At 52.3% G+C, this 27,137-nt stretch overlaps 3 protein-coding genes across 3 annotated transcripts; 2 read left to right on the plus strand and 1 right to left on the minus strand.

The window, feature by feature from the left end:
• The first annotated feature begins 19 nt into the window (after positions 1-19).
• TGME49_214290 (DJ-1 family protein) lies at positions 20-2,682 on the plus strand. The gene is made up of 4 exons (XM_002370721.2): positions 20-631; positions 1,056-1,113; positions 1,234-1,593; positions 2,107-2,682. The coding sequence occupies exons 1-4, from the start codon at positions 392-394 to the stop codon at positions 2,217-2,219; spliced, it is 771 nt and encodes a 256-aa protein (XP_002370762.1). The 5' UTR covers positions 20-391; the 3' UTR covers positions 2,220-2,682.
• Positions 2,683-2,699: 17 nt separating this feature from the next.
• TGME49_214295 (hypothetical protein) lies at positions 2,700-3,644 on the minus strand (the record flags this gene model as incomplete). Its single annotated transcript, XM_018779641.1, has 2 exons — positions 2,700-2,809; positions 3,407-3,644. The coding sequence occupies 2 exons, from the start codon at positions 3,642-3,644 to the stop codon at positions 2,700-2,702; spliced, it is 348 nt and encodes a 115-aa protein (XP_018635742.1).
• A 389-nt stretch (positions 3,645-4,033) lies between these two features.
• TGME49_214300 (hypothetical protein) lies at positions 4,034-27,097 on the plus strand. Its single transcript, XM_018779642.1, has 22 exons — positions 4,034-5,468; positions 5,880-6,021; positions 6,617-6,667; positions 7,334-7,953; positions 8,538-8,761; positions 9,585-9,681; positions 10,034-10,232; positions 11,248-11,992; positions 12,469-12,684; positions 13,626-13,877; positions 14,365-14,415; positions 15,102-15,180; positions 16,149-16,225; positions 17,233-17,379; positions 17,997-18,177; positions 18,639-18,743; positions 19,665-19,946; positions 20,656-20,839; positions 21,663-22,013; positions 22,823-24,499; positions 24,853-25,347; positions 25,878-27,097. Exons 1-22 carry the CDS (start codon positions 4,893-4,895, stop codon positions 26,264-26,266), a joined length of 7,140 nt encoding a protein of 2,379 aa, XP_018635741.1. The 5' UTR covers positions 4,034-4,892; the 3' UTR covers positions 26,267-27,097.
• Positions 27,098-27,137: the final 40 nt, after the last annotated feature.

Below are 27,137 nucleotides of genomic sequence, written 5' to 3' on the forward strand. Positions count from 1 at the left end.
CCGGCTCGAGAACCTCAGCGAGTGATTCTGCTTGCAAGTCGGTCTATGTTTTATTATATTTAAGCTATTACTAGTTTAAATCGATTGAATGCTAGCAGTGTCATATCTGAAGCACGCCGAATCGGCAACCACCACGGTCCACCAGCTTGCGGTCAGAAGAGACGGGACGCAGAGAGAGTTCGAGATCGCCGGCCCATACTCGAACAGGAGATCTGGAGCACCCGTGTCTCCGCAAGCGTAGCGTAAGGAAAGCCGTTCTCTTTCTCTCAGCCAGAGCTAAGAAAAGCCGCCAATTTTCTTTCTTGTGTGCACACCAGCCAGTGGAGTGGATGCGAGCCTGTGATTTCTGCCCCTACCGCAGCCCGTCGCAACACGCTTGGATTTTCCTTTCATGTCTCCGCTAGGCTTCGGAGCGTTTCTTTCCCCTCTGCTTCTCTTTTGTGTGTCTCCTCACTTGCGGACGGGAGTTTCCCGATCTTTCTCTTCTTTCTTGAAGCCACAAAAGCTCCAGCGTTTTGTTTCTCGCGAGTATCCCCGTCGCCGTTGTCTGCCGTCTCTCCATTTCACGTCTCGGTGTTTTTCCACGCGTCTTTCCTCGAGAAAAATGGCAGTCAAAGTGCTTGTTCCCGTCGTAAGTCTGTTTTTGCATCTCAAAGGAGTCTTGCAAACTGAGGACGCAGTCACTGCCTCCGTAGGGATCCTCGACAACTCTTGACCGCGTGACCGACGCACACGAAACGCAGTAGTGGGTCCCTCGATACCAGTCTGGTTGTTGGGAAAATGGGTAGCATTGTCCAATAGAAAAACAATCCCATTTGTCAATGATCCCTTAACAGTGCCGCTCACATTCCTTACGAATAATTTGTATTGGGACATTAACACTGCAAGCGAACAAACACGCTCCATACACGCAGGCCTTGTCTGTGGTCTCTGTGTTGGAGCCCTGTAATGAGGAGGAGAAAGCGAAAACGTATTTCCGAGACCACTTGCTGAGAAGAGTATCCCGCTGCATCTCTTGATGTTCGGTTCACACTTGTTTTCTGTCCTCATTCTAGGCTCACGATAGCGAGGAAATTGAGGCAGTCTCCATCATTGATACCCTTCGACGAGCCGGTAAGGAATGTGAGGTTCTTGTACTTTCTGCTCGCTTTTTCCACTTCGCTTTGCTAGGGGTGTTTTCGGCTAGTGTTTTTGTTGACTTCCCTTCCTGTTTCTTTTCGTCTCTCTTACCAGGCGCCGAGGTGGTGGTTGCGAGTGTAGAGGACACCGAAATCGTTCGCATGTCACGCGGCGTTTGCGTGAAAGCCGACAAGCTCATCTCAGCGGTGGAAAATGAAACGTATGACTGCATCGCGATTCCGGGTGGCATGCCAGGGGCCGAAAGGTGCCGAGACTCTGCAGCTCTGACGGCCATGCTCAAGACTCACAAGGCACAGGGCAAGCTCATTGCCGCGATCTGCGCCAGCCCCGCTGTCGTGCTCCAGACTCACGGTCTTCTTCAAGGAGAAAAGGCGGTTGCGTATCCCTGCTTCATGGACCAATTCCCCGCCGATATGCGTGGCGAAGGCCGAGTCTGCGTCAGCAACAAAATCGGTACGTTACGGAGAAAAAGACACTTCATTCGCCACTCGAAACCGTGTGCTCCCAGTAAAAGTCACGTGAGGCGGGGCATGAAACGCAGATGCACGTGCATAGGTAATCACAGTCAACGAATGGAGGAATGAACGATTATTTGGTATGCATTGTCACTGCAGTAGACTTGTCGGTAAACTGAATGTCCTCGAAACCCATGGATTTCAGCATCCCACGGCATTAACGATATTCCCCGCGATGCTTCTTGATGTTTGTCTAAGCGTGGGAGAGCGATCGAACCGGTTGGCCGTCATGGAGCTTTTTGGGTGAACTATTTGTGACTTACCTTCTCTAACAAGATATGTTGGGTGACACTTACATGTCAGTATCTGCGACACGGCGGCGATTTTGAGTGAAGACGCGTATATTTCGCGTTTGGTGTAAGCTGCTGGAAATTGTGGAAATCAAACACGTTTCCACGGTGATATTTCAAGCAGTTGATGTAAATGTGGTGGTGTGGCTTCTGTCGTTCAGTGACTTCCGTTGGACCCTCGAGCGCTATCGAATTCGCACTGAAACTCATCGAAGTTCTGTACAACAAAGAGCAGGCGAAGAAGATCGCGGCACAGCTCCTTTACGCGTACTAAGAGTCGTTACAGCCTAATGAAGCGAACCAGGGAAAACTGGCATTTTTCACCCGTGACGAAGGCTCGCCTTTTCCCGTTTCCTCAAATGCCCTCCGTGCTTTCTTCAGCTGCATTGGCTAGCCCGGGTTCTGTTTTCAGGTGTGCGTCTCTCTTGCGTTTCGCTCCGGATTCTTCATGCAGTCCAAAAATTTGTTCTGGACAAACACTCGGACGCAGCTTAGAAGCACAGATCAGAGGAAGACGGAAAAAGAGATACATGCTCACACAAATCACAGAGACTCAGAAAGTATCCAGCTCGCGAAGAACGGGGAAGACCCAAAGAGAGAATGGCATTTTTCGCTGCCCGACATTCCCCGGCAGTTCATCGTAGAAACGGAGAACGATAGACATAGATATACAGAACAGAGAAGAGCAAGGAGAGGGTGACGGCAGGAGACTGGATAGCAACTCAGGAAAGCGGTACACGTTTAAGCGATGACCTTAAACGTGCACCTTAGTGGAAATATGCGATGCGATTTGGGTTCCACTCTGTCTCGTTGGAGCCTTAGTGAAATTTACCCAGTGGAGACTGTTGCGAGACACTCGGACACCTGGAAGAAACAAATTGCCCACAAAGGAGATGACACACCTTAGGAGAATGTGATACAGCACTACTTGCGACAGATGCACCCCGGTGGTTGGTATCTTTTAATTATCATGGAACGCGCCCAAAAGTGCTTCCAACAGAAGCAAGACACCAGTTCTTTCGAGTGAACAACAGGGGAGGAGTCTACCTCAGTTTTCCGTGGTTGATAGCTGCGATGCGGGGTGCACAACGAATAGCAAAGAAACTGATGCCCTACAACACGATTTGAGTGTAAGACAGACAGTATCTCCGAACTAAAGAACGCTGTGGTTATCCCCAGGGCCGTCGGTCTCGCATTGAGTGAATGGGGTTGGCTTATTTCTACGTTTTGCACTCAAGAACTAAGAGCAGGCGGCATCGCCTTTCGCGGCCTTTCACTTTCGTTTCGTAAAACGAGTTCAGCCCTCGACACGCAGACGGTCTGTGCTCCCCGCCTTCGTTTGTTTCTATCAAAAGCTCTCTCCTCGTACGGTGTGTCTCCTGAACTCTCTGTGTCTGGCACATGAACTGAGAACCGTGGTCACCTCCGCACAAAACGACTTTGTTTATTCGCTACACGCACCTCTCTGCTGCTGTTCATTGGAGAGAGAGCCGCCTCCAGGGGCGGCCCAAGCCTGCAATTCGGAAGACAGAAGTATCTGACGGCATCTCAGGAGCAAAAAGCACATGTAGATGGCAAATACGATACCACGCTTAGAGGTTCGTTTCTTCGGAAATCTGCAAATGACGACCTCTTGGATGGGTGCTTGCAGAGACTCTGAATTCTGCAAAATGGGTTTCCAGGTGACCGTGGCCGACATGCCGTCGCGGCTGGCTACGTTTTGTGCCCCTTTTCCCTCTTGATTCTTTTTCGCAGACCTTTACGGTCAAAAGTCAAGAGAGCTCGCATCGCAATTCTGTGTGCACGCATTGCCTTCTAACCACAGAGCTTTGGAAACCTGCCACAAGAGTGTCGTTCCTTTGTCTGGCTTGCAGGCGCCCTTAGCAGAGAGCCTCCTCCGGTGTCTCGTGCGACACACCCAAGGGGCGAGGAGGGTCGGCAAAAGGATAGCCTCTTCAGTCAAAATTTAACAAAAAGTGTGAATCTCTGTCCACCGGAGACTGACTCTTCCCAGAGAGACCAGTTTCATGATGTAACACAGGAATTTTCGGACCTGACCACAACGCGAGAAAAAACATGCCAGGAGTCACGCTCGAAACGCTGGCTATCGCCAGGGGGGTACACCGTCGATCGCTGAAGTGTGTCCCTGGCGAGTTAGTCGGCTTTTCCTGTGTTTAAATAGATCTCTGGTTGAAGTTGGAAACTAGTAGTTCACAGGAGTTAGGCGGATTCGGACTTGAGCAGAATTCCTTCGCGTACACCACCATCGACTTTGCTTTCTCGTAGCGGAGAATTCCCAGCGATACATTGCCTCGCGGTCTGGCTTGTTCGCACCGTTTTCTTCCGCTAAGTCACTTGCGTTCTCGTCTACCTTTTTTCCCGTCGACTTCTCGTTCTTCTAAATTCCAGGTACTCCGTGCACGTACCGATCCATGCGGTTCCCTCCCCTCTTCGCGTCGAGCTTCCCTCCACAATCGCGCTTGGCTTCTCTTGGCATTTCTCCTGCTGTCTCGACCTTTCCGTTTTCTTCAGTTGCTTCGCTTCAACAAGGGCTTACTCCAGAGGCACCCATCCCAGAGCAAGACAGGAAGCAAGTTTCTTATGCCGACGGCGACAGAGAGGATTTTCGCTAGGAAGGGAGGAAAGAGAGTGGTCGCGAGAAACAGAGGATGCCTCTGCCAGTCTACCAGAGCAAAAGAATTTAGGTTGTATGGCTCGCAAGAACACATGATCAAAAAAGAGGAATGACGGGAGTTCCGGGGAACTCTCAGGGGGAAAGGAAGGCGGCAAACGAGCACAAGGCGCGAGCAAGGTACCTGGTAGTAGAGAGTGAGGAGAGAGACAAAGGAGGCGGCAAACGCAACTGTGTCTTCGTCAGTTCTCAAACACATGGCTAGGTCTCTCTTTCTCGCTGTGTTCCTCCTTCTCCTACCTCGGGGTCGCTGAGATGTCTAGACACAGCGCCGAGGCGAGGGGAGTTTCCTGCCTCTCCTCTTCTCGGTCTTTTCTTCCTCGAGGCACAGTGTCTCTTCCGTCATGGACACAAAACGAGGAGGCTGGGCAGAGTCCAGCCAAAGACCAAGGAGCTTGCACCCGGGAGACGCAGACAAAGCCACTGAGTCAGCCTCGAAGTCGAGGCAGCACGGCGAACGCGCCTGTCCTCCCTCGGCCTTCGGAAGGCGATCGCGGGACGCTCGGGAACCAAGCAGGCGAAGGAAATTGGACGTTTTGGGTGAACGCGCTTTCTCCTCGGAAACCGCTGTTTTTCCGTCTCACGGGGATTTTCGTGGTGGTCTCGGCCGTCGCGTTTCTCTCTCTGTGCCGGGAGCACTTCTGCCTCTGGCCTTTTCTCGATTCAGAGCATTCACACGAAAACACAAAACTCGCCCCTGGCGCAGTCAAACGCCCTTTCCTCATTGGCGCTTCCCCTTTCTCTCCGCATTCCAGACTCCACCCTCGACGCCTCGCATCTGCTGGCCAGGCGACGTCCACGCACTGCGTCGGAGGCAAATACTGGGATACGGTACGACCAACTCGACTCTTGAACCTCTTCCTCCAGTCATCTCCCCGGCATCAAACGTCTCTGCGTTCTCACGCGCTTCACATATACATCCAAATAAATATACATACACCGATACCCAAACTCCCTCTATATATGCATATATATATATATATATATATGTACTTGAAAGGGCAATGTGCAGCAATTTTGTTTCAGCGTGTAGGGCTATTTCCATACCTACATTGCTCTAGAGAGAGAGATGGGCGGCCATCTGTGTGAAGATATATATGTGTTTTTGTGATTGTATATATATATATTTATTTATTTATATATGGTATCTCCCAACGTGTATATAGTTGCGTGTGTATGTGTCTGTAGGTTTGTGGTTCTGGACGTGCTTGGTATCTGGCTGTTCTCTGCTTGTCTATACAGCGGCTGGACGCATGCGTGGATTGTCCTGCGGGAACATATTCATTTTACGGCTCTGTGGGGATCCAACGATGCATGCTTTGCCCCTTCGGCTTTTACAGTGTCGCGGGGGCTCCTGTCTGTACAGCTTGCGGTGCCAACATGAGTAAGTGTCTTCGGGAGCCTTCTGTGGGTTGCCTTCCAGTTCTACATATCTTCCATTAACTCTCTAGAAATGTTCTAGGAACCCCGCGTCCGGCGGGAAGCATTCGCATCGCAGACATTAGTTTCGGTTTGGTGTACTATTTGTCCTTTCGACTCAACCGCAACTCGCAATGGAGAGAACGAAGCTTCTCGCACCTCTGCACAAGTCTGCGCTCCAGGACTTTTCTTTTTTTGTCTAAGAGAAAGACCTCACGTCGTTTTATTCACTCGCCAGTCCTTCTCCCAGTCAACGTCCTGTTCTCCTCTTCGGTCTGTGTTTAATGACCTTCACCGCTTGGTGTTTCAAGTGCTCCTCTCCCCGCCCGTTGTGGCCATGTGTCTCCTGTCGCTCTGCCCCGCGTTGTCTCTTTCCCTTACTGTCTCTGTCCCCACTTGTTTATGTCCCCACTTGTTTATGTCTCCACTTGTTTATGTCTCCACTTGTTTATGTCTCCACTTGTCTGTGTTGCCATCTTGCTTTCTCATCACCTGTCTTAGTCTCCATCTGTCTCGGTCTTCACTGAATCTCGTGTTTCTGCGTGCTTCTGGCGCCGCAGCGACAGAGACGACGGGGTCGACTTCTGAGGCTGCTTGCTTCTGCCAGTCCGGTGAGTTTCTTTTCTTTTTCGCGCTCCCTGACGCTCTTCTCCAGCTGTCTGCGTCTGTTCGAGATCCTTCTCGCCTCCCTTTCGGGGTGTATGCGTGAAGTTTCTTTCTCTTTTGTCGGGCAATATGTTGCCACGTTCACTACTTACATCACACCCCTCTCTACTCTCCCTTTCTTTCTCTCTCTGTACTTTCTCACTTTGAGAAGATACGTCACGTTCGCTTCTTGTACCAGACCACTCTGTTTTCTCTCATTCCTTCGTCTGCCTGTCTGTCTTTGTTCTGGATCTCGCGTTGTTTCCACGGTTCTCTGAACTCTGGAGAACAGTTGTTTTCCATGCTAGCCTCCCAATCCGTCTTCGGCCCTGCAAGCACGCAGCCCGTTTTCCTCGCTTTTCCCCTCAGTTTCCCCCTCCTTTTCCCGATTTCTCACTTTTTTCCTCTGTGTCGCAAGTGCTCCATCTCAGCTCTTCCTTTTCTTTCAACTGCATCTCAGGGAGAAGGAAGTTTCAACCGTGTTTGCGTGCTTGACAGTCTCCAGTCTCCCGTCGTCCACGGCGGTTTCGCCTACCTCGCGTTCGAAATCTACCTTAAACGTAAACGGTTTAGAGACACATGCTTGCCCAGCGGCTGTCTCTTTGTCTCGTGGTCTCTGCTTGTCTCCTCAGGTTTCAAGCCCGTGGTGAATGCACTGGGCGGCTTTTCATGTATCCCGTGTGAGCCTCTTTTTGAGTACTGCTACCGCACCTCTCCGACAGACGACTCGGGATGGTGGTCGTGGAGCATGGTCTGCTCCGAATCTCGCCCAGAGGCGGGAGACTCCGACTCTGGAGACATAACAACGCGCGCCGCTTTTCGAGCGTTCGGAGATCCGTCGGTATCTGAAGACGCTTCTGGAACTTCAGGGACGTTTGAACCTTCCGAGGACTACTCCACTGTCGGATACCACGCAGCTTCGGCTGCGACTCAGGAGACGCCCGGAACGGCTGCAGGGTCTGGCAGCTTCAAACGGTCTGCGAGTCCGCGAAAAGAAGCTCGAGTGAACCGACCGAAAGGCAGTGGCGCGGGCCGCACGATGTTTAGAGGCTCTGCAAGCCTGTTTCAGAGCTACAAGCAGCAGGTGAAGCAGGGCGACGAAGGCAGTCAAGAGCACCCGTTCTGTGAAATCCTCCGGCAGGCGAACCCCGCAGGCCTTCACTTTCGTCTGAAATGCAGAAAGGAGGGCGTCTGCACTGGCGACGTTTTTGCACCCTGTACAGAGGGCAACGCAGGAGTTCTGTGCAACAGGGTACGAAACCCAATCAAAACCTGACAACAGCGCGCCTCGAAGAGAGGCCAGGGGCAGATCTACGCGTGACCTGACGCAGCGGAAGAGTGAACAAGCAGAAGGGAAGACTGGAACAGAGACGCATGGCTTCTCGATTCATGGAGACAAGGAAAAAGAGAGTCGACGATGCCCATGCCTTCTAGAGAGCAAGCGAGAACTCGGAGAGATGAAACATTCTTGCGCCGAATGAAGGTTTTTTTGTCGTTCCTCGATTTCTTCGTGTCACTCTTTCTGTTCTTTTGTATCCTCAATTATTTCTCTATCGGCGTTTCTTCCTTCGTTGATTTGTTTCTTCCCTCCTTTTCGTTTTTACCTGATTCCTTTCTGTTCCTGACTTGAGTGCTCTTCGCTCCCTGCAGGCTTTGTTTCAAAGAGTCTGCGCCCCGTGGCAGTGCTCGCTGCTGTGTGGGACACAGGCCGCCGTCTCTTGTCCCCGTCTGAGCGTCAGCAAGCTTCCCTCGGTTTCCGCTTTTGTTCAATTTTTCGGTCTTTTTCGGATCCCCGATTTTTCCCCGTATTCGATTTCTTCCATGGGGTGTCTGCAGTGCGCGAACGGCTTCACGATGCCTCTGGTTAAACCCACAGCTGGGAGCTGCACCAAGTGCAGCGCCGGCTTGATCGTCGTCCTCAGCTTGATGTTGCTCGTCCTCTGCTTCGTCGCCGGCCTGGCCGTCTGGATTGCGCGGGGCAACGACGCGAACAGCTACAATCGAAACATCATAGTCATTCGCATCGTCATCGTCCATCTTCAGTTGGTCAATCTCCTCAGGTTCGCCCTCGCTCTGACGGAACGCTCGGGGAACACACAGATGCAAACGCCTCCTCAAGTCGAGTTCTCTTTTTCGGTCTCCCGGGGGCCCATATATATATATATATATATATATATATGTATAAATATATATACATATATGTATATATACAGAGAGAGATACTCAACAAATATTAAGTGTATAAATGCGGATAGTCAAGTGTGTCTGTGTCTATGCCGTGTGTATCTTCGCTTATCTATCAATCCATATATATATATATATATATATATATGTATATATATGTTTGTGTAGGAATACGTTGTCGCGTGTGTTTTGAACTTTTGTGCAGGAGGGGGAAAGATTTCTGCCGTTGGGGGTTCATACTGAGAGAGACGCGACAGTGTCAGGAATTCGAGAGGCGAATGAGGGAACATTCAGCAGCTGGGAGGGATTCGCGTACGCGGTCGGCACATCGCTGCATTTTTTCGTTTCTCAGAAAATTCCCCGTTTCCGCTTGTTGACATGCATGTGTACGGAGGGCACAGATGCTAAGGCGTCAGTTTTTGTTTTATGGAATGGCATTCAGCACTGCCTAAGCTAGAAAACGCCGTTCTGGTGGGATGTACAGAGGGAGCTCTGACGGTGAGGAACAGAGGAAGCGTTTGACACCTCAGTTGATAACGCGCACGGATATGTTTATCGCTACGCATCTACATATAAACGCGTCTCAAACAAACCATGCTTTTCTTTTCCGGAATGTTGTCGTCCTGGGATGAGCTCTTTCTTCTCGCTTCTCGATCCGTGCATGCAGTTTCCAGACAGTCTTTTTTCGTTTTTTTCCAGATTCAGAGCTTCGAGTGAAATGGACGCCGTCTCCAACCTCTGGAGTGTCCTCCTCCTGACTGTTCCCGTCGAAGCCTTCGTCGAGTGTATCGACACGGTGAGCTCGAAAGACAGAAGCACATGCGGATCCTTTCATGCCCAAATTCAGGTGCATGCAAATTCAGGTGCATGCAAATTCAGGTGCATGCAAATTCTGGTGCATGGATCCATACGAAGTGCGTATACATAAAAGCACGTATATGTGTGTCTATATATATATATATATATATATATTTATATACACGACCCCCTTCACCTCCAACCACCTTGAACCATAAAAATACTATACACATGTGTATGCTTATATCTATCTCTTTTTCTATATAGCCGTTTATATGTTGTTCTCTGTATGCGTGAGGGAAGTGTGTGAGAGTGTCAAAATCGATTGTTCCTGGTGTCGGTCTTTGCAGTGGACAGACTGGTCGGGGACGACGTTTACGTTTGTTCTGCTGGGTCTGTTTTTCCCGGTCTTCAATCTCCTTTTTTCGCTGGCCATCGGTGCCATTTTGCGGCGTCTGCACGTCGCGAAGATGAAGCAAGAAATAACGCAGGCTGTGGAGGAAGACGTCTACTTGAATCCAGCATTCCACGGGGGCGTTGCCTTGGCCTGTGAGTCGCAAGAAAATAACGAGAGCGAACGAGAAAAAAGAAGGAAAACAGGACTGAAACTCACGTGGATTTCGAGCGACCAAACGCATCAATGCGTGCTAGGTCGATAGCTGGAAGGGCGCCTCGAAGCAGGCAGAGAAAAGGTGAAGCGACTCGGAGTTGCAGCCGTCTCCGTCGACTTCGAGAGATGGCGTTTTAAGTAGTCTTAGCCTCTCACAGGATGCCAAAGAGGAGGCGCATGCCGAATGTGTACGCAATGACCGATGACACACACACACACATATGGAAGAGTGTGTGCATTGCTTCAAAAGGAGCACATCCTCTCTCTTCCTCTCCGTGGCTGATTCTCTCTCTTTCTCTCTTTCCTTCTTCTCTTTTTCTTTCCATCTCTTTTTCTTTCGATCTCTTTTTCTTTCGATCTCTTTTTCTTTCGATCTCTTTTTCGTTCCATCTCTTTTTTTTTCTTCCTCCCTCATTCTATCCGTGTCTTCTTTCGCATTCTGTATCTATCCTTCCCTCTGCCTTCCTCTTTCTCTCGCTCTCTTTCTCTCTCTTTCTCTCTCTTCTCTCTCTTCTCTTCTTGCCGTCTTCCTTCCTGTGTCTTTCTTTCTCTCCCTCTGTCTCGCTCCCTCGGTGGCTCTCCGCCTCCTGCGAGAGAATGTTTCATCTGCGCGCACATCTGTTCCTCTTTCTCTGTTTTTCTCCGGAGTTGGGGAGTGCAGCCGTCGTTTTTCTCTTCTCCCGTTGTTTCTGTTCTTCCTCCTCTGTGTCACGACTCTCTTGTTCTCTCTCTCTTTCCCTCTCGCGTTTCTCGCCTCTCCGGCTCCGTCTTCCTTTCGTTTCCTTTTGGCATGTTTACACTCTCCTCAACCTTTTCGTTTGTTTCTTCAGCTGAAATCTCGAGGGTAGCGCAGGTTGTCAGCTCGCGGCAAACACTGAGAATTTGGTTTCCAGATCCCGTGCACAGGAAACATTTCCCTGCGACTGTTTCGCCTTCGTCTCCCCTGTCTTTCAGCGTTAGCTCGCGAGGCTGAGGCGCGCAGGGAGAAGATCAAAGCTCGTGTGGCGAAGCGAGCAGAGGAAGCCGCAAGTCGGCGGAAAGGCGGAGCGGAGGGTCCAACTCGACCGGGGGCATTTGCGAAGAAGGCGAGAGGAAAGAACGAGAATCAGGAAGGCTTGCCGCGAGCGGCGATGGCTGCGCAAGACGTACAGCAGCGCCGGGCGGCGCAGCAGCAGGCGAAGCTGCAGAAGAAGGAGAAGAAGAAGAAGAAAGTACGGGGCGACCGGGGATTCGAGCGACGCGTCGCCGTGCAGGAAAAGGAAGAACCTGCAGCAGACGCGTCGAAAGCCACCGACATGTGGACGGCGCAGGCTGCGCGGCGAGCCCTGCAGGCGCCGGAACCGTCGGACTCGTACTACTCCAGCTCTTTTCACTCGTCAGAGCCGGTGCCGAGCAGCGCAGGGAGCAAGAAGTTTCAGGCTGAGGCGCAGCACGCAGCGACGCCCAGCGACCGCGGAGAGCAGGCGTCCCCACAGACAGAGGACGCGCGCGGAAGCGAGAGGGACGTTCATCTCGAGGAGGGAGGCGAGGAGGACGACCTCTCCGACGAGGGAGAAGACGACGAGGACATGCAGATGAAGCGAAAAAAAATCAAATCGGCGATGCCGCCCATGCACACCAGCGACTTGTACGGATACTGGAAGTGGGTCTTCGCCGTCTTCTTCGTTCTCCACTACTGCTGCCTCGTCACCATTGGCAAGTGCGCAGGATCCTGGTCGCGCTGAAGGACTCGAGGCCAAAGTGCAGACGGACGGAACAGACGAATGAGCGAGAAGAAGAGCGAAGAAGAAAAGATGACGACAAGAGACGAGGAAGAGGAAAGAGAGAAGAAGAGGACAAGGGCAGAGGAAGAGGAAAGAGAGAAGAAGAGGACAAGGGCAGAGGAAGAGGAAAGAGAGAAGAAGAGGACAAGGGCAGAGGAAGAAGAAAGAGAGAAGAAGAGGACAAGGGCAAAGGAAGAGGAAAGAGAGAAGAAGAGGACAAGGGAAGAGGAGGAAAGAGAGAAGAAGAGGACAAGGGAAGAGGAGGTAAGCGAAGGAAAGAGAGAAGGGAAAGGAAAGAGAGAAGGGAGAGCAAGAGGAAAGAGGAGGAAAGAGGTGGAAAGAGAGAAGGGAGAGGAAAAGGCGCCCGCAGGTGTGTACGGTTTTCCAGGGTCCTGTTTGTCATTTTCTTCAGTCTCTTGTTCAAAGGCATTTTCTGCGTGACGGATGATGTGATTCCCGATGCGCCGTACAAGTTCCTCGCCGCAGACATCTCCGTCCCCTGCTCTTCAGCAGGGACATTCACGATCTGCGGAGCTGCCGGTCTCTTCCTGTGGCTAGTCCTCCTCCCTGCGGGCCATTTCTTCTTCATGTCCAGACGCCTTGGAGACGACATCTGGCTCACTGACCGGTGCGCAAAAATGCACGTTCTACAGACACATGCAGCCATACTTCCACGTGTGGTCATGTATACATATATATACATATATATATATATATATACATACATATATATATATATACATATATATATATATATATACATATATATATATATATGTACACACTCATACATGAGGGTCTGCATGTGGCTGAATGTGTCCAAATGTTCTATAGATGTGTAAATGTATGTATATGCGCATATGTGTGCATAAACGTGTATATATATACATATATATATACATATATATATATATATATACATATATACATATATACATATATATATATATATATACGAGCAGGTAGATGTGTACGTGTTTGAACTTCGATATGCTTGTGCATTTCGCTGGTGTGTAGAGTCCGTGGGATCTACGGCCGTCCAGAGGTGCATGCACCTGACTTCCCGAGGACGTCTGTGGATGCACAGCTACGTCGGGAGCTGGATGTGCATGCGTCAAGTATGCCCTGATGTATGAGTAGATGCGTGGATTGAGGAAACGCGTGTACCACCTGGGGATCGACTTGCATGCATGTCGTGAGTCCGACAAAGAGGGGAAGAGGCGAGAACGGAGCCGGCGGGCGGCTGGCTTTGGAGACATTCGGTCTTTCCACTTTGCACCACTTTCTGGTGTCGCTCTTTGTTCTCTGATTTGTGGTTTTGTCTGCGTCGTCTTTTCTCGATCTCTTGGTGTGCGTTTTTCCTTCATCTCGGGCCAACTGTTGTTTGCGTCGCTCTGCATGTGGAGCCTGGGTGTTCGCGGATTCCTCAGCGCTGTCTCCGGAGTTTTTTTTTTCGGCGAACTTCCTGGGTGTCGGCGTCTTGAGAGCGGTCCTTACCGCGCACTGCCTCGACGGTGCTTTTGCGTACACGGACTTTGCGATCCGCGGCCTTCTTTGCCTTTTCCTCAGATACTCTCTCTTCTGCTCTTGGCCTGTCTACGGTTTTCGCTCGGGATATCGGCTTACATACGGGTTGCAAATCGTCGCCGTCAATCTGGTCTTGGCCGTGACGTCGCTGCCTCTGAGTCACGGACGCTTGGTGCGCACCTACGAGGCCCCGGGCGGGATCGAGTTCTCCTTCTCCTCCGTGAAGCTTGTCACCTCTTCCCAGATCATCATCGCCATCAACATCATCGGCGTCTACCTCGTCTTCCTCTTCATGTGCGGCAGTCAGAGGACGCAGAGCGCAGCCACAGAAGCAGAAACGGAGAACGAAGGGAAGGAGGAGAGAACAGAACGCGCAAAAGCGAGGAAGGAAAAAAGCCGGCCACGAGAGAGAAGTGAAACCAGACGAAGCCAAGAAGGCACATGGAAAACGCCGTAAAGAAAACGAGACAATGCGAGACACAAGCAAAGAATATATGCTTGAGGGAGCATCTGTCCGGCCGACTGCCTCCTCTCGGGGGGTCCCTCTTGTGTCTGCGCGGGTCGTTGCCTTGCCCGGATCGCCGGCATTTGGATGGTCGAGCGAGGAAACACACTCAAATGCTCTCAAACGTCTGAAACAACGGAAAGACATCACTCAAAAGAAAAGATGTCTCGATCCTCAAAAACTCCGTCTAGACAAGTCTCTCGCGACAGTGGCCGACAAGGTCCTTTTTCGTCTCGGTCAAACTGAGCCTTTTCGCATGCCGCTTGTCTTTCGCAGAGCGCACCCGTTCGAGCCGGCGAAATTTGTCCTCACTTCACACCTCGCTGTGTACGTGTGCGTCGGAGAGGCTGATGCGGGGAAGAAGTTTACCAGTGAAGGTTCCCAAGGCGCATGCAGGCCAGGCAGCTCCCAGAGATTTCCATGTTTTACCGAGATCTGCATGTTTACCTCGAGAGAAGGAAAGTGGACGTGAAAAAGATGTCATCCCACATGTGTGTACTTATCTGGACATTTGCATATATGGAAAAAGACGCTTGTCCATGTTTAGGCAGGAGCGATACATGCGTGTAGAGCGTCTTTCGCGTGTTTCCTCATAAATGTAGAAACATCGACTTGTCCCTCTAGACTGCAAAAACTTCTATTTGCGTATATATATATATATATATATTTATCTGTGTATATATACTTATTTATATATCTATATATGTACATATATATATGTATACGTGTAAAATGCATTTTGCCCGTTTTCGATGTCTACATGTCGTCGACGGATGACGGGGTGGCGAATGGAGTGCGAAGGCGCTGTCTGTTCTCGGCATGGACTGCATGCAGCTGCCTTTCCTTTGAGCAAAAACCTGTGAAGAGTCTACTTTGCGTGCTTCATGTCTGATAAGTGGACGAGCTCTGATGTGGAGAGGAAGAATGTTTTTGATCTCGAAAGTCGAAGTATCTGTTCCTCTCAGAGGTTTCCTTCTGTCTCTTATTCCACTGACTCTCTCCCTCTCTGCCAGGTTCTCCTGCGTTTCGGCCATCTCCCTCTACGTTTACACGTACTACCAAAACATAGCGCCGGGGACAGATATTGCCATCGTAAGTTTCTTTCTCTTTTCCTTTTTCTGCACGTCGACTTCTCCCAACAGCTCAAGTCGGCGAGGGTGCGTTCGCTCTGCCTCTGCGTTTCCGGGGAAGGCGAGGACGAAGGAGGGCATCTCTTGCGGGAGGTCTCAAGCGCTCCTCCTCATCCCTTCGTCCCTGCTCGCCTTCCCTTATCGACCGATCGCACTTGTTCTCGTCGCAGGAAGTCGCTTTCTTACCTCGTTCGCACCACAGCTGTATGCCATGTTTTCTTCATTGGACTGGGTCGAGCACTCCGAATGTCTCCACACTGGAATGCCGCGCACAAGGTTTCCCTTTGTCCCCCTTTTCTGAGCATGCATGTGGGCTGTCGTGCACTGTAGTGGATGCGTCTGTTGACAACGCCCTCTCCGTCTTGTCCTGTCTCGTCTCTGCGTCATCTTCTTACTCTTTGCCAGCGGGTCTGTCATCTCCGCACTGGTCACACTGTCTCCGTACTCCCTTGTTTGTGGCTGTGTCTCTCTTCGGTGTCTTTCGTCTCTTCTCTTCTCTGCCCTGTGCCCTCAAGAGTCTGCCGCTGTGGGGCAGAAAGCTAGTCCCTGGCCTCGATGCACAGAGGGCCTTCGTCGTAGATGCTCGCACAGTTTGTTTGTCTCAAAGTGGATCATCTCGCGACGTCTCTGTTTTTCGTGAGCAGCTTGTAGACAGATGTCGCCCGTGAGAATGACGCTGGAGTGGCTCTCTTTCCTGTTTGCCTCGCTGGCGTCCATGTCTCACCGCCGCCTGTCTCCTGTCTCCTCTCCTTTTGTCACCGCGTCTCCACTACGCACGCGCGAGAGAAGGTGAAAGTGAATGAACTGTGGGACATCAAAGAAGGCAGGTAGGAAACCCAGGCAAATCTTCAGCTGGGATTTCGCAGGTTCAGGTTTCCTTGGTTCTTCTGAATTCTCTCGGATTCGTCGCTTGTCGTTCGCCGTCGTCAGGGCATCGGCATCGTCGCGCTTCTTCTGCAGATCATTTTCTTCGTCTGCGCTGGCGTCTGCGCGTTGGTTGAGAGTGGGTATGTCACCTTAGTAGGCCTTCCTTTTTGTGTTGAGCAGCTCTCCGCCCGCTTGTCGCGCATGCCTCTCTGAGTCTTTTGTCGAGTCGCGAGGTGCCTGCCAAGGTGAAAGAGACAAGCAGAAATTCACTGTGCAAACGCCGCAGTTCTCTAACTGGCTGCACTCGCAGTTCGTACTCCCCAGAAAAAGCCTATAAGGACGCCTGCGACGTGTAGCTTTCATTCGTTCAGCTGCTACCTGAATTCCGCGCCTTTCGCACAAACAGTGTTCTTTGTCTCTTCGTCGCGCTCGCGAATCAATCAAGGAAGCTGCGCCTGCAGGTGTCTAAAGAGAGCAGGGAAACTGAAAAAAGGAATTTCTGGAGGAGCACTTCGGTGCCTTCTCTCAGCCTATGGACGACAGTCCATCTCGCAGGAGAAAACGCGTCTAAAACAATGTCTGAACGGCACGATGAAATAAACGTAAAAGCGGCGTTTCGATGGCACATCAGATACGCAGTGTTCTCTGTGAAACCGGTCTCCCAAATAAAAGCGCTGAGAAAAAGGAGGCTTGCACTGACTGTAACACCCCGAGTGTATTACGCGTAGCTTCAAGCGCACAAGCAAAGTAGATCGCAGCTTAGCCTGTTTCTAGAACCTGTTCGCCCTCCCTCTCCCCCGAATCGGGATCCTTTTTGTCTCAGCCGCCGAGACATTTGCGCAGACGCTCATTTCTTCGTTTGACACAGAAGCTGCTTCCTTCTGCAGGTGGATGCCTCCGAGGAAAGCGAAGACGCGGGGTTGGGCCTCTACAGCGATCGTTTCTCGCGCAAAAAGATTTGAATCGGGAAAAGGAAAACTCAGTTCAGACAATAAGATATCCATCTTTCAGTTTTCAAGCATCGACCTCGTTGGAGCGCAGGCGTCCTTCGTGGGAATCAAGCGTTCACCGTCAAAAAGTTGAAAATCGGAACTGAACGGACACTAGAAAGATCTGCCTCTGTTACGCTCGTCTTCGTTGTTTGCAGGCTCGTCAAGCAAACTAGGAATCGAATCCCCTTCGTCGACAAGCTCCTTGCCGCGGCCTCCAACAAGATCAAAAGCACCGCCAAGTATCGAGCTCTCTATGGCGAGGAAGAAGAACAAGATTTGAAGGAACGCTGGGAGGCTCTCCGGTAGGACAGCAGGGCGTACAAACCTGGTCAGGAAACAAAAGGAAAGAAAGGGGAGGAGGCGCAGAGGAGGCCTTGAGGCTTAGGTTCGAAAGGTCCAAACAGTTCGTCAACAGACGATAATGTCCCTCAGGCCAGGGCAGATACGTACCCTAGCTCAAGACGAGGCTGGATCCCAGGATCCAGTTCAGGTTGTGACAGGCCTCTGTGGTGAAAGGGTCGATGGCAGACAGACAAAGAACGGCTCGTCTTTCCTTGACAGCTTGTTCCCTGACATTCAGGAGTGTGTTGTTACATGGGATGTGCGTCTCTGCGCCCGCGTCACACGTTTGAATAAGCAAGGTTTGCGTAAGCATGAGGGAGACGATTCTGTGCGACGGGATGTTCGTCGGAGAGGAAAAGCGAAGACCTCTTCTCTCTGCTTTCTCCAGGAACTTTTGTGGGGAAGGGTGAGAGGCCTGTTCCGTGGTTGTGCTTTCGTCTGCTCCTTTCCTGTTGTCTTTCGATTTCGTTTCTTTCTCTCTCGTTCTTTGTGTCGCTCCATGCGTTCTGCTTCGTTCCCTGCGAGGCATGCTGTCGTCGTCTGCCATTCGCGCCTTTATCGTTCTTCTCGTTCTCAGCATGGACCGAGCCTCTAAAGAAGCGCAGCAAAACCAGCAGGCTCGACACGCGCGACTGGGGATGGACGGCAAAGTGGACGAAGAGGTAGTCGTCGAGAGAGCAGCGATTCTTCGCCTGAGTTCCAAGACAGACCAAGTGGCTCTCCTGGAGGCTGTGACCTCGTGCAAGAGTGTTCCCCGCGTGAGCGAGAAGACCCGCTGAAGCCCAAAGGGAAGAAGGACGGTGAAGACGAGAAGAGAGCAACAGAGGGAGAGAAACAGACTGGCAGAAAGAGAAGGAAGAGCAGACGAGGGGAAGTTGAAAGGAACAAGGAAGAAGAGCAGTGAGCACTTAAAGAGACAAACGGCGTACAGGAGACCGGTAAAGGGGGCAACCGAAGAGCCGTGGTAGTGCTTAGCCTTTACATTTGCTGTTTTCAGGATTTGCTCCACTCAACGAAAACATGTTGCATGCCTCCGTCTCTCTTCAGGAGCAAGCCCCGTAGACAAAGCGCCTTTCGAGTTCTGGACATCAAGACGCATTTGAATCACCAGACCTCGCGGGAGACTTTGTGCTGTGTCTCCGCCTACAGGTGTTGAGGTTTCCCTGGACGTTGGAGCACCGGCGCATGCATCTCGAGTTTTTCGCGTTTTTCTTTGCAGGCCTTGGCGGCGTTTGAGAGGCTGACGTTTTTCGAGACGTTTCCGACAATGGAGAGATTGGAAGCGCGGGCGGCGTTGGAGAAACTCGCGTTTGATGGCGACGAGGTGAGGCGGCAGCGAGTGGCTGTACGTCGCAGCAAAGCCGTCTGTGCAACTCTGGAAAAAAGTGCATGTGCTCCTCTCAGATCAAGGTTTTTTCTAGGATGCCTTCTACTCGTTTTCAACACCCCTGCGCCTCACAGTCGGCAGTGAACAAAGAGACGACTTTGTTTTTTTCTCGCAACAAATGTAGAAAACGACTCGGGAAAGCATGCTCGTGCCCCCCAGAGGTGAGGCTCGAACGCAGGTGCGCGTCTCCTGTCCTCTCGAGACCAAGTTCAACTTCGAATGTGGAGTTGAAAAGGATTACTCCAAAGCCTTTGCTTCGCCAGTCTTTTCGTCACTGCTGTTCACCCTAAAAGGTCTTTCTTTTCTTGCGTTCCACAAACCAGCAAACGGCGCGCGTTCCATGTCTCAGTTTCACCTCGAGACGTATGGACTTCTGAAAGCTCGTTTCCTCACGAGAGACACGCTCACAGTCGCACTCGTCCCTTTTCCAACTTGCCGTCTTTCGCCTCTGTATCTCAGGGCTTCAGTCGGTGACCTGCATTCATTCCGTTGCTTGCCGGAAGGAAGGCGCCTGCAAAGGGGAATGGATGGGTGGCGTGTGTAGTAGGGATGTGCGTCCTCACCATGTCCCTGAACTGTCAGTGACGATGAAACGGCAGGCAAACACACTTCCAGAGAGGACGCAGACTCTGCGAAAAGGCTCTCTCCGACGTCCTCTTCTCGTACATGTCTCTACCACGTCGTAAAGCCCCATCACCGCGACCCAGAATCGCGATCTCTCTTCTGTTGCTCTAAATCTTGTGCTTTTCGCCGTCTCGCTTGTACGTCCCCGCTTCCGTACTGAGGATTGGACATGGGTGATTGAGAGGTTTCATAGAAGGCAAAACTGCTTCTCGAGCTGTTTGCGTGTGGCGTCAGTTGGACAGCGGCTTGAAGCTCTTTCTGAAGCACCGGAACGCGATGATGAGGATTTTCTCGCGATTCTCTGTTGCCAATTTAAACGAGGGATTTGCGTGTGGATGGGAGCTGGGCCTCCTTCGCTACATCGAGCTGGACGACGCAAAACTCGAGCTGGCAAATACGAAAGAGAAAGCGGACAATCTCCTCAAAAAGGCGCGCCAAGACGACCTCGCACACATGGGTCGCAAAGGCGCTGGCCTCTACCGCGAGGATGTCCATGAGTGGAACGTTCTGAAAGCTGTAAGAGAATGACAGTCGGCTTGCTCTCTGTTGCGTGGGAAACATGAATGCGACGTACTGGTGGTGTCGTCGGCGCTTGAAATCCATCGCTTTGTTGGTCTTCCTCTTTTACTCGCGATTGCATGCGTAGACATGAACGTGCGGTTGTCTGAGTTCGCAGAGCAGTACGATTTCCTCATCTTTCACGAAATGAATCCCCAGTTCAAAATCGTTTTCGCCTGTGAAACGCTTGCGGTGAAAATGCCGACTGTCTGGGTTTTGTGCATTTCTATGGTGAGCACTGTTTTTCTTCAGCAAACTTCACATTTACTTCCAGTCTAGTGATTTTTCTCGAGACAAAAGCACCCGTCGAAGCAGGTGTTTGAAGAACACAGTTGCTTAGTTGACGGCCTCCCGCACAAACTCACGCGTCAGTGCGCCGGCAATTCCAAAACCACAAAAGTGATGCCGCTGCATGCAGTGCTTCTCTCCTGTGTCTTTCCTCCCGCATCCACCACAAAAGATAACGATCCTTCTTTGTTTCAGAGCTCCCCTACGAGAAACAGTCTGCGCGTTTTTCTCCCTGCCGCCAATATATGCATTTGCAAAGATGCGGGAGAGCACTTCAGTACTTTGTCTCTCTGTTTCAGTGGGTCTCCTTTCTTTTCCGAACAGGTGCCGTTTCTCGTATCTGTCTCTTTCTGCAAACCTTGTTCCGCCTGAGACGCAGGAGGCTTGCCGAATCACTCTGCAGTGTCTGCTTCTCGATCTCTCGGACTACCATTTTCACATCCCAAGACAACTCCCGAGGCGTCGCTTCCTGGCAACCGGCACTGCGCAAGACGCTGAGGACATTCAAGCTCGACGCGACGCTGTCGAAGACGAGGCTTACTTGCCGCAAACGGCGGTCGCAGGTAGGCGCGTTGAAGCGTAGCGGCAACACAATGTTCGTGGAGAACGCGTTTGTCGTGTAGCGATGGATGTGGTGGTTCGGGCGTCGTTTTTTTCGAGATTCGGCGCTGTCCGCTTCTTGCGTGTGTTGTCCTGTCATGGCTTCTTTCCTTTAAAAGTAAAATGGACGCACTCTCAGTCAACGGTGGATGTTCTCCTTTTTTCGTGCAATTCCCTGGCCGGCCGCGTCCATCTTCTGTCATTTTCTGGTGGAGCTCTCTCTCCTGTCTCTCTTCGTCGTTCCATCTCACGTCTTTCGCTGTCCTAATCCTATAACTGAAGCACTCCTCTCTTTCCCGCGTGCTCCGTCTATCTCGTATCTGTTTCTTGTGTTCGATGTACCTCGAGTCTCTCTCCCCTCTGTCACCTCCACTTCTTGTGCCTGTCTCTCGCGCATTCCTCTCATTCTACTGTTCTTTCTTCTGCTGGCTTCTCCCCGCCGGATTGCATCTTGATTTCTTCCCACTCGCCTCCTAGCTCTTACATGGCGGACCTTCATCAGTCTGAACCCCCACAGTCGATGGACCTGTTCCCCATGGACTGTCAAGCCGGACTGCAGAATCTCTTGTCTGCGTTCGGTGTGTGAGAGCCGCCCCCAGAGCTTATCTCCGTGGAACATGTAAATTCTCTGAAGGACGGAGAGCTGGAGGTGATCCTGGTTGGCGAAGTCGCCGCGTCCATCGAAGCGGTGACGCTTGCCGTCAGGCTTGTAGAGTTCGCATTCCCCCTTTCTGTCGGGGCGTCCATTTTCGCTCGGATCTTCGCATTTGTCTCCTGTCCCCTCAGAGGCCGATCTGAGGGCCTTGGTGCGTCTGGGGAGTGGCGAGGACGAAGCGGGCGGCTTCGGCGCTGGACTTCAACTTTACGAGTTCGCGGCTGCGGAGCCTAAGAGGCTGCAGAGAAAGCGATTGCTGGAGAGAACTTACGCGTTGTACCAGGACTTCAAGCTCATCTTTCCTAACGCACTTCCGTGCATCGAGCGCGCGCCCGATGCCGGAAAAAAGGGGGAAGTCGCTCGGGGGTCTGTGCGAGAAAAACAAGACCAGACAGACCCCATGCGGCACCTCCGAATCTTCCGTCTCGATGTTCTGGGACACCATATCGCTGCCGAGGACGGCCGAAGCGTCTACTTTCGAGGTCAGGACTGCCGAGCGTCTGTAATCTTTTCAGATCTTGTGTCCGTGAAATATGTAAATTCTTTGGAGCAGAGAGGCCTGGAGGTGATCTTACTTGGTGAAGTCGCCGCGTCCATCGAGCCGGCGACTCTCGCGGGCAGGCCTGTGCAGGCTTCATGGGTGTGTACAACGTATGTACACGTTCTGGAATGTACTTCTGAAACGCAGAGACATTCAGGTGATATACACCTTGGTGAGTGGTGGTGCCCTGCTCTATGCTTGGACCATTCCAAAAACGGCTTTCGAAAGACGTTGAGGGGCTCTAGTTCACTGAGATGGTGAAGAGTGTGCTGAAGTAAATGTGAGTCCGGCTACGAGAGACAGTCCAGTTCTTTTTTCATGGATACACACTGCGCGAAGCGCACTCCAAACCCCAATGAAGTGTACATCCAGTGTTCTGCAACCTATTGAGACATGCGTCATATGAGCATTTGCACAAACACACATAAATTTCTACAGATCCATATGTACGTATGTATGTGTTTTCACAAGATGTAAAAGGGCATGTATGTGGAGACTTTGATATGTGGGTTTCTTGTCTATTTTTCCTTCTTTTTCAAACGAAAAAACCATGACTGTGTACACAGCAGAACACACAATAACGCATATAAACTGAGTTTTTCTATGCAGATGTCTGCCTGGGGATAGCATCCCCTTCACCCTCTGCACGCATTTCTGTGAGGCGAACCACGCGGTGCACTGAGGCAGTGAGGCGCGCTCGTCTTCTCTCATTACTGCAGAGAACCCCCTCCTCTTTCCTGTCGTTCGCAGGCAACTTTCGTTCGGTTGTGGGTCCGTCGGGAGACTTGACCGGTCTGGACTTGTCGCAGAATCCGCGGTCGGCGATTGTGGTGGATCCGCCTGTGGCCCTGCATGCGCGGTATACCATCGAGTGTTGGATACTGTTGCCGCTTTTGCCCTCTGCTTCGTCGGCGTCGAATGTGGGGATTTACCGGGCTCTGTGTGCCGACAGCGACGGAGACATGATTTGCTGCTTCCGTCAAGGTCCGAGCCGCACGAGGACGCGGCGGGAGAGTGATACTCCGGGCGAGTACAGGGACGCGAACTGGGAGAAGAAAGCAGCCTCGGCGAGACGCCAGCTCCACTTTGGTTTGTTTCTCTTTCCGGAGACGGAGGACGACGCGAGTATCTCCAGCGACGCCGTGGCCTCGAACTGCGGATCGGATGTGGAGGCCGGCGATCCAGTCGGGGGACCTTTGGGGTTTTTCGAGGGCAAATTGCATGCGGCGGACTCGGAGAAAAACGGCGCGTTCAAGCCGGAGCAGCTGCAGTCCGGGTGGCATCACCTCTTGGTGTCTCATGGCGAGTCGGGGACGAGCTACTTCTGGGACGGCGAGTGTGTGGGGTTGATTTCTGCACTCAGTCTCCCGTTCGCGGGGTTCTGTGACCTTGAGGCAATCGGCAACACGCGCGACGGCGGACATGTCTTTGGCGCCTTCTCAGACTTCGCCGTCTTCGCCACACAGCTCGACGACGAAGCCGCGAAAGTGCGCTTCGCCTATCTCCAGAGACACCTCGTTAACACCGCCGTGGTCGGACAGGCCGTCCCCGCGCCCATGGAGCCCAAGGAGCCGAGGCGGGGAGCCGCGGGACGGCGCCGCAGTGGCATTGGGACCGACGCCCCGGGGGCCCTGGACCTCGACTTGCTGGTGGAAGTCTCCTTCATCCCTGCGTCTTCGTCCCGGAAGAAGTGGGCGCTTTGTGCGGTGTCTCCAGACCAGATGCGTGCAATTACGTATCGCAGAGAGAGCAGCCAGGAGGCGAAGGCGGCTGGCGCGTCGGACGCCGCCTTCAAGCGCTGCGACGCCTCGGGGAAGGGCGGAGTGGGCCTCGTTGGCACTGGGCCTGAACCGCGCGGGTCGCCAGAGCGTGCGTACGGAGGGTCGACAGCGAACGGGAGCTGCGTCGTGCTCGACCCCGCCGTCGAGGTCGCTCGAGAGCTCGTCCCGATCCGCGCCTGGACTGTCTTCGCGTGGATCTGTGTACCGCTGCCGCAGACGACTCAAGCACACGTTCTCGTCGCCGGGAAAGAGAACTTCCACGTTTGCGTCCTGAGTGACCAGCGCAGCGTCGGCGTCATGTACTTCAGGGGAAGGAGACGGGGCAGAGCGGAGTCGAACGGAGACAGCGAAGAGTCGGACGCCGACTCCGTCGACAGCGACGGGTGTCTCCGCGACGAATACCCCTCTGGCTTCGACATCAGAGACCTGGAGAAAGGCTGGCACCAACTCTGCGTCGTCGCCACGGACGCCGGCCAAGCGTTCTACGCAGACGGCACGATGCGCGGGTACCTTCCCAAGTCCACCTGGGAGCCAATCCGCTTTCTAGGCAACGCGGCAACTGGCAACAAACCCTGGGGTACTTTCGCAGACGTTTCCATCTACGGAAGGTTCTTTGGAGCTGCCGACGTCGAGAGCGAATTCGCTAGTGAGTGTCTGCGAGAGCGACGGTGGAGATGCGCGGTGTCGGGGAGCGGACCTGCGGGCTGCGAGAAAGCGGGTGTAGAGATGGTGGGAGTGTCGAGCGCGAAGCGCGTAGGGAGGTTGGCCACGGACGCCAGACAGGAGGAGTCGGCAGTGCTTCTTCTGTTGAGTTGTTTTCGGCAGTCGAATCTCCAGAGAGTGCTGTTTCTCTCGGTAACGCCCTGCGGCGAGAAACTGTGCGTTTGTTGTGGCGACTCTATGTCCTGTGTTTCCGATGCTGTGGAGCGCGTACCTGAAAAGCTTCTGTGGTTCTGATGACCTGCTGGTGCTGTCACTGGTGTGTTGCGCGGCTTCCAGAGTACAGAGTGGGTTTCCGCGACCCCTTCGACACGCGCGCCTTCAGCAGAGGCGGTGGCAGCGAGGGCCTGTCTCCTGGAAGTTCGTCTCCAGGCGGGGACACAGTGGCTCCTTCACAACCTGACGAGCGCCGGTCTTACGAGGGCCATATGTGTCTCCAAGTGTGCTCTGACGGAGCGAATGTGGTTCTTCGGCCTTCGGCGGCTGCAGAGACACACGAGATTCGCGTGTTCCACATCGATGGGTTCGCGAAGGGCGTCTCTGGGAAGCCCGTCGCGTTCGACTGTGTGAAGAGCCTCGCCGTGCAGAGACAAAGGCGCCAGGCGGAATCCGGGGGAGGCATTCGCGTCCACCCTGCCGTCAGTTGCAAGCGCGCATGGACCATCATAGGGTGGATCCAGACTCCGATTCCAGTCACAGGAATGATGCACGCTCTCGTCGGAGGGAAAGACGGAGAAGTGCCTGTCGTCGTCGATCGGGACTGTGAAACGCTAGGTAGGGACAGCAACAGGCGTCGAACGGAGCCCGTTCACGAGGAACGCGATGACTCTCCTGAGGGAGGCAGAAATGGCGATATCTCTTTGATGCGTGCCTCATACGAATTCGGGATGTATGACAGATCTGAACACCACGCAGAGATGTACGAACGTGAATCTGTACATGACCAAGCACTGTTATATATATATATATATATATATATATAGATTGAATGCACAGCTGTAGACAGGGGTTTACCAGGTACAGTTCGCTTACCTGAGACATTTTTCCACGGCCAAATCGCGTGGTTCCGGAAAGCGTGACACGTGAAATGGAAGGAATGGTTCTGATCACTGTTCGGTTCTGTTCGCGGATCTTCGGCTAACGTGTCCACTGGTGGACCCTCAGTTAGTTTCAACAAAAAAGCCGACAAATCAGTGGCGGGGGTGTCCCCGCGATTGAATTCCTGCAACAATGGCTCGCCGATAAGGGAATGTGGTGGGGGACTCACACGCAAAAAAGCATCGGTCTGCGTTTTTCTGATGCAGGTGTCTGCACGGCGGCGCTGTCTCAGGACGCCCGAGGCGTGGAACTCCCCAGTGCTGCGGGTTACTTGCCTTTCATCAGGTCGACAGCCACGCTGAAAAACCTAAGTGCCGGATGGCACCAGTTAGCAGTTAGCCGCGAGAAGAAGTGTCAGTATTTCTACTTAGATGGCGTCTATGCTGGGTTCGCGCCATCGACGTGCGATAGTTCAGTCACATGCTTTGGCAATGCACGCTCTGCCGACGGCAAATTCGAAATGCCTTTCGGCTGCTTCAACACCGTGTGTGTGTACACTGACGCCATGACACCATCTGTTGTAGCGAGCACTTACTCCGAGCATCTCAGGCTCATCAAATCAAATAAATTCGACCTCGTGGGTAGTGACACTTGAGGTCGCCACAAACACGGTGTGTTTGAGGGGCAGCAGGGAATCTGTAAAAAGCTGAAGAGCGGCGGGAAATCGGGGCAGTGGCAAACACAGTGTTGTAGCACGTCTGGGTGTGGATACCCAGCGCGGCGTACGGAACTGCCAACCCGGACGAGTTTCACGAGGAGCAAACGCTGTGGAAGGAAAGGAGTGCACACACGTAGTTACAATGTGTTGGGAACAGTTTTGTTGGTTCCTTAGAAAACCATTTTAACGGAGGGAAGGCTTGTTTTCTGCCAAGATGGAATTCGGTGGAAGACAGAAAGAAAGCTGAACGTGTTTGGTGCGATAGTCCTGCAGACAGGATGTAACAGTAGATTGTCGGAAGTCGAGATGGAGAAGAAGTGGTAAAGGACATACGTGGGAAGAAGTCACAGAAATAACAATCGGCTGGAAGATGTGCTGTTGTCGATGGAGCAGATTTCTTTTTAGAATTGAATCGAATTTTGATGCCGCTCGCGGTACTGGCAGAATTGCCAAAGCAAAGCAGGTGAAAAGGTAGCATGTATGCGAATGCGATCATTTCGCTTAGGAACAAAGGGTTAAGCCTGCCTGGGTGAGAAAACGGATTTTTTCTTTTGGCAACCTGCGGTATGCAAACGTCTCCGAGTTGTGAGAAATCGGAAGTGACCCGATGGCATAGATTCACTTTGTTTGAAGCGGGTATCATTATATACATGCTTCTCTGGGAAAGTCGTTTTTTATATGTAGTCTGTACATGTCGAGAGTTGTGGATCAACCATCGTGTCCAATGGTTGTTGCTGATTTGCCAGACGACCATGAACTATTCTCCGCCTTATTGAAATCGCTTATGCGACTGATGCGTGGAAGTCAG

Source organism: Toxoplasma gondii, chromosome X (genome assembly GCF_000006565.2).
Source record: "Toxoplasma gondii ME49 chromosome X, whole genome shotgun sequence".
Lineage (NCBI taxonomy): Eukaryota > Apicomplexa > Conoidasida > Eucoccidiorida > Sarcocystidae > Toxoplasma > Toxoplasma gondii.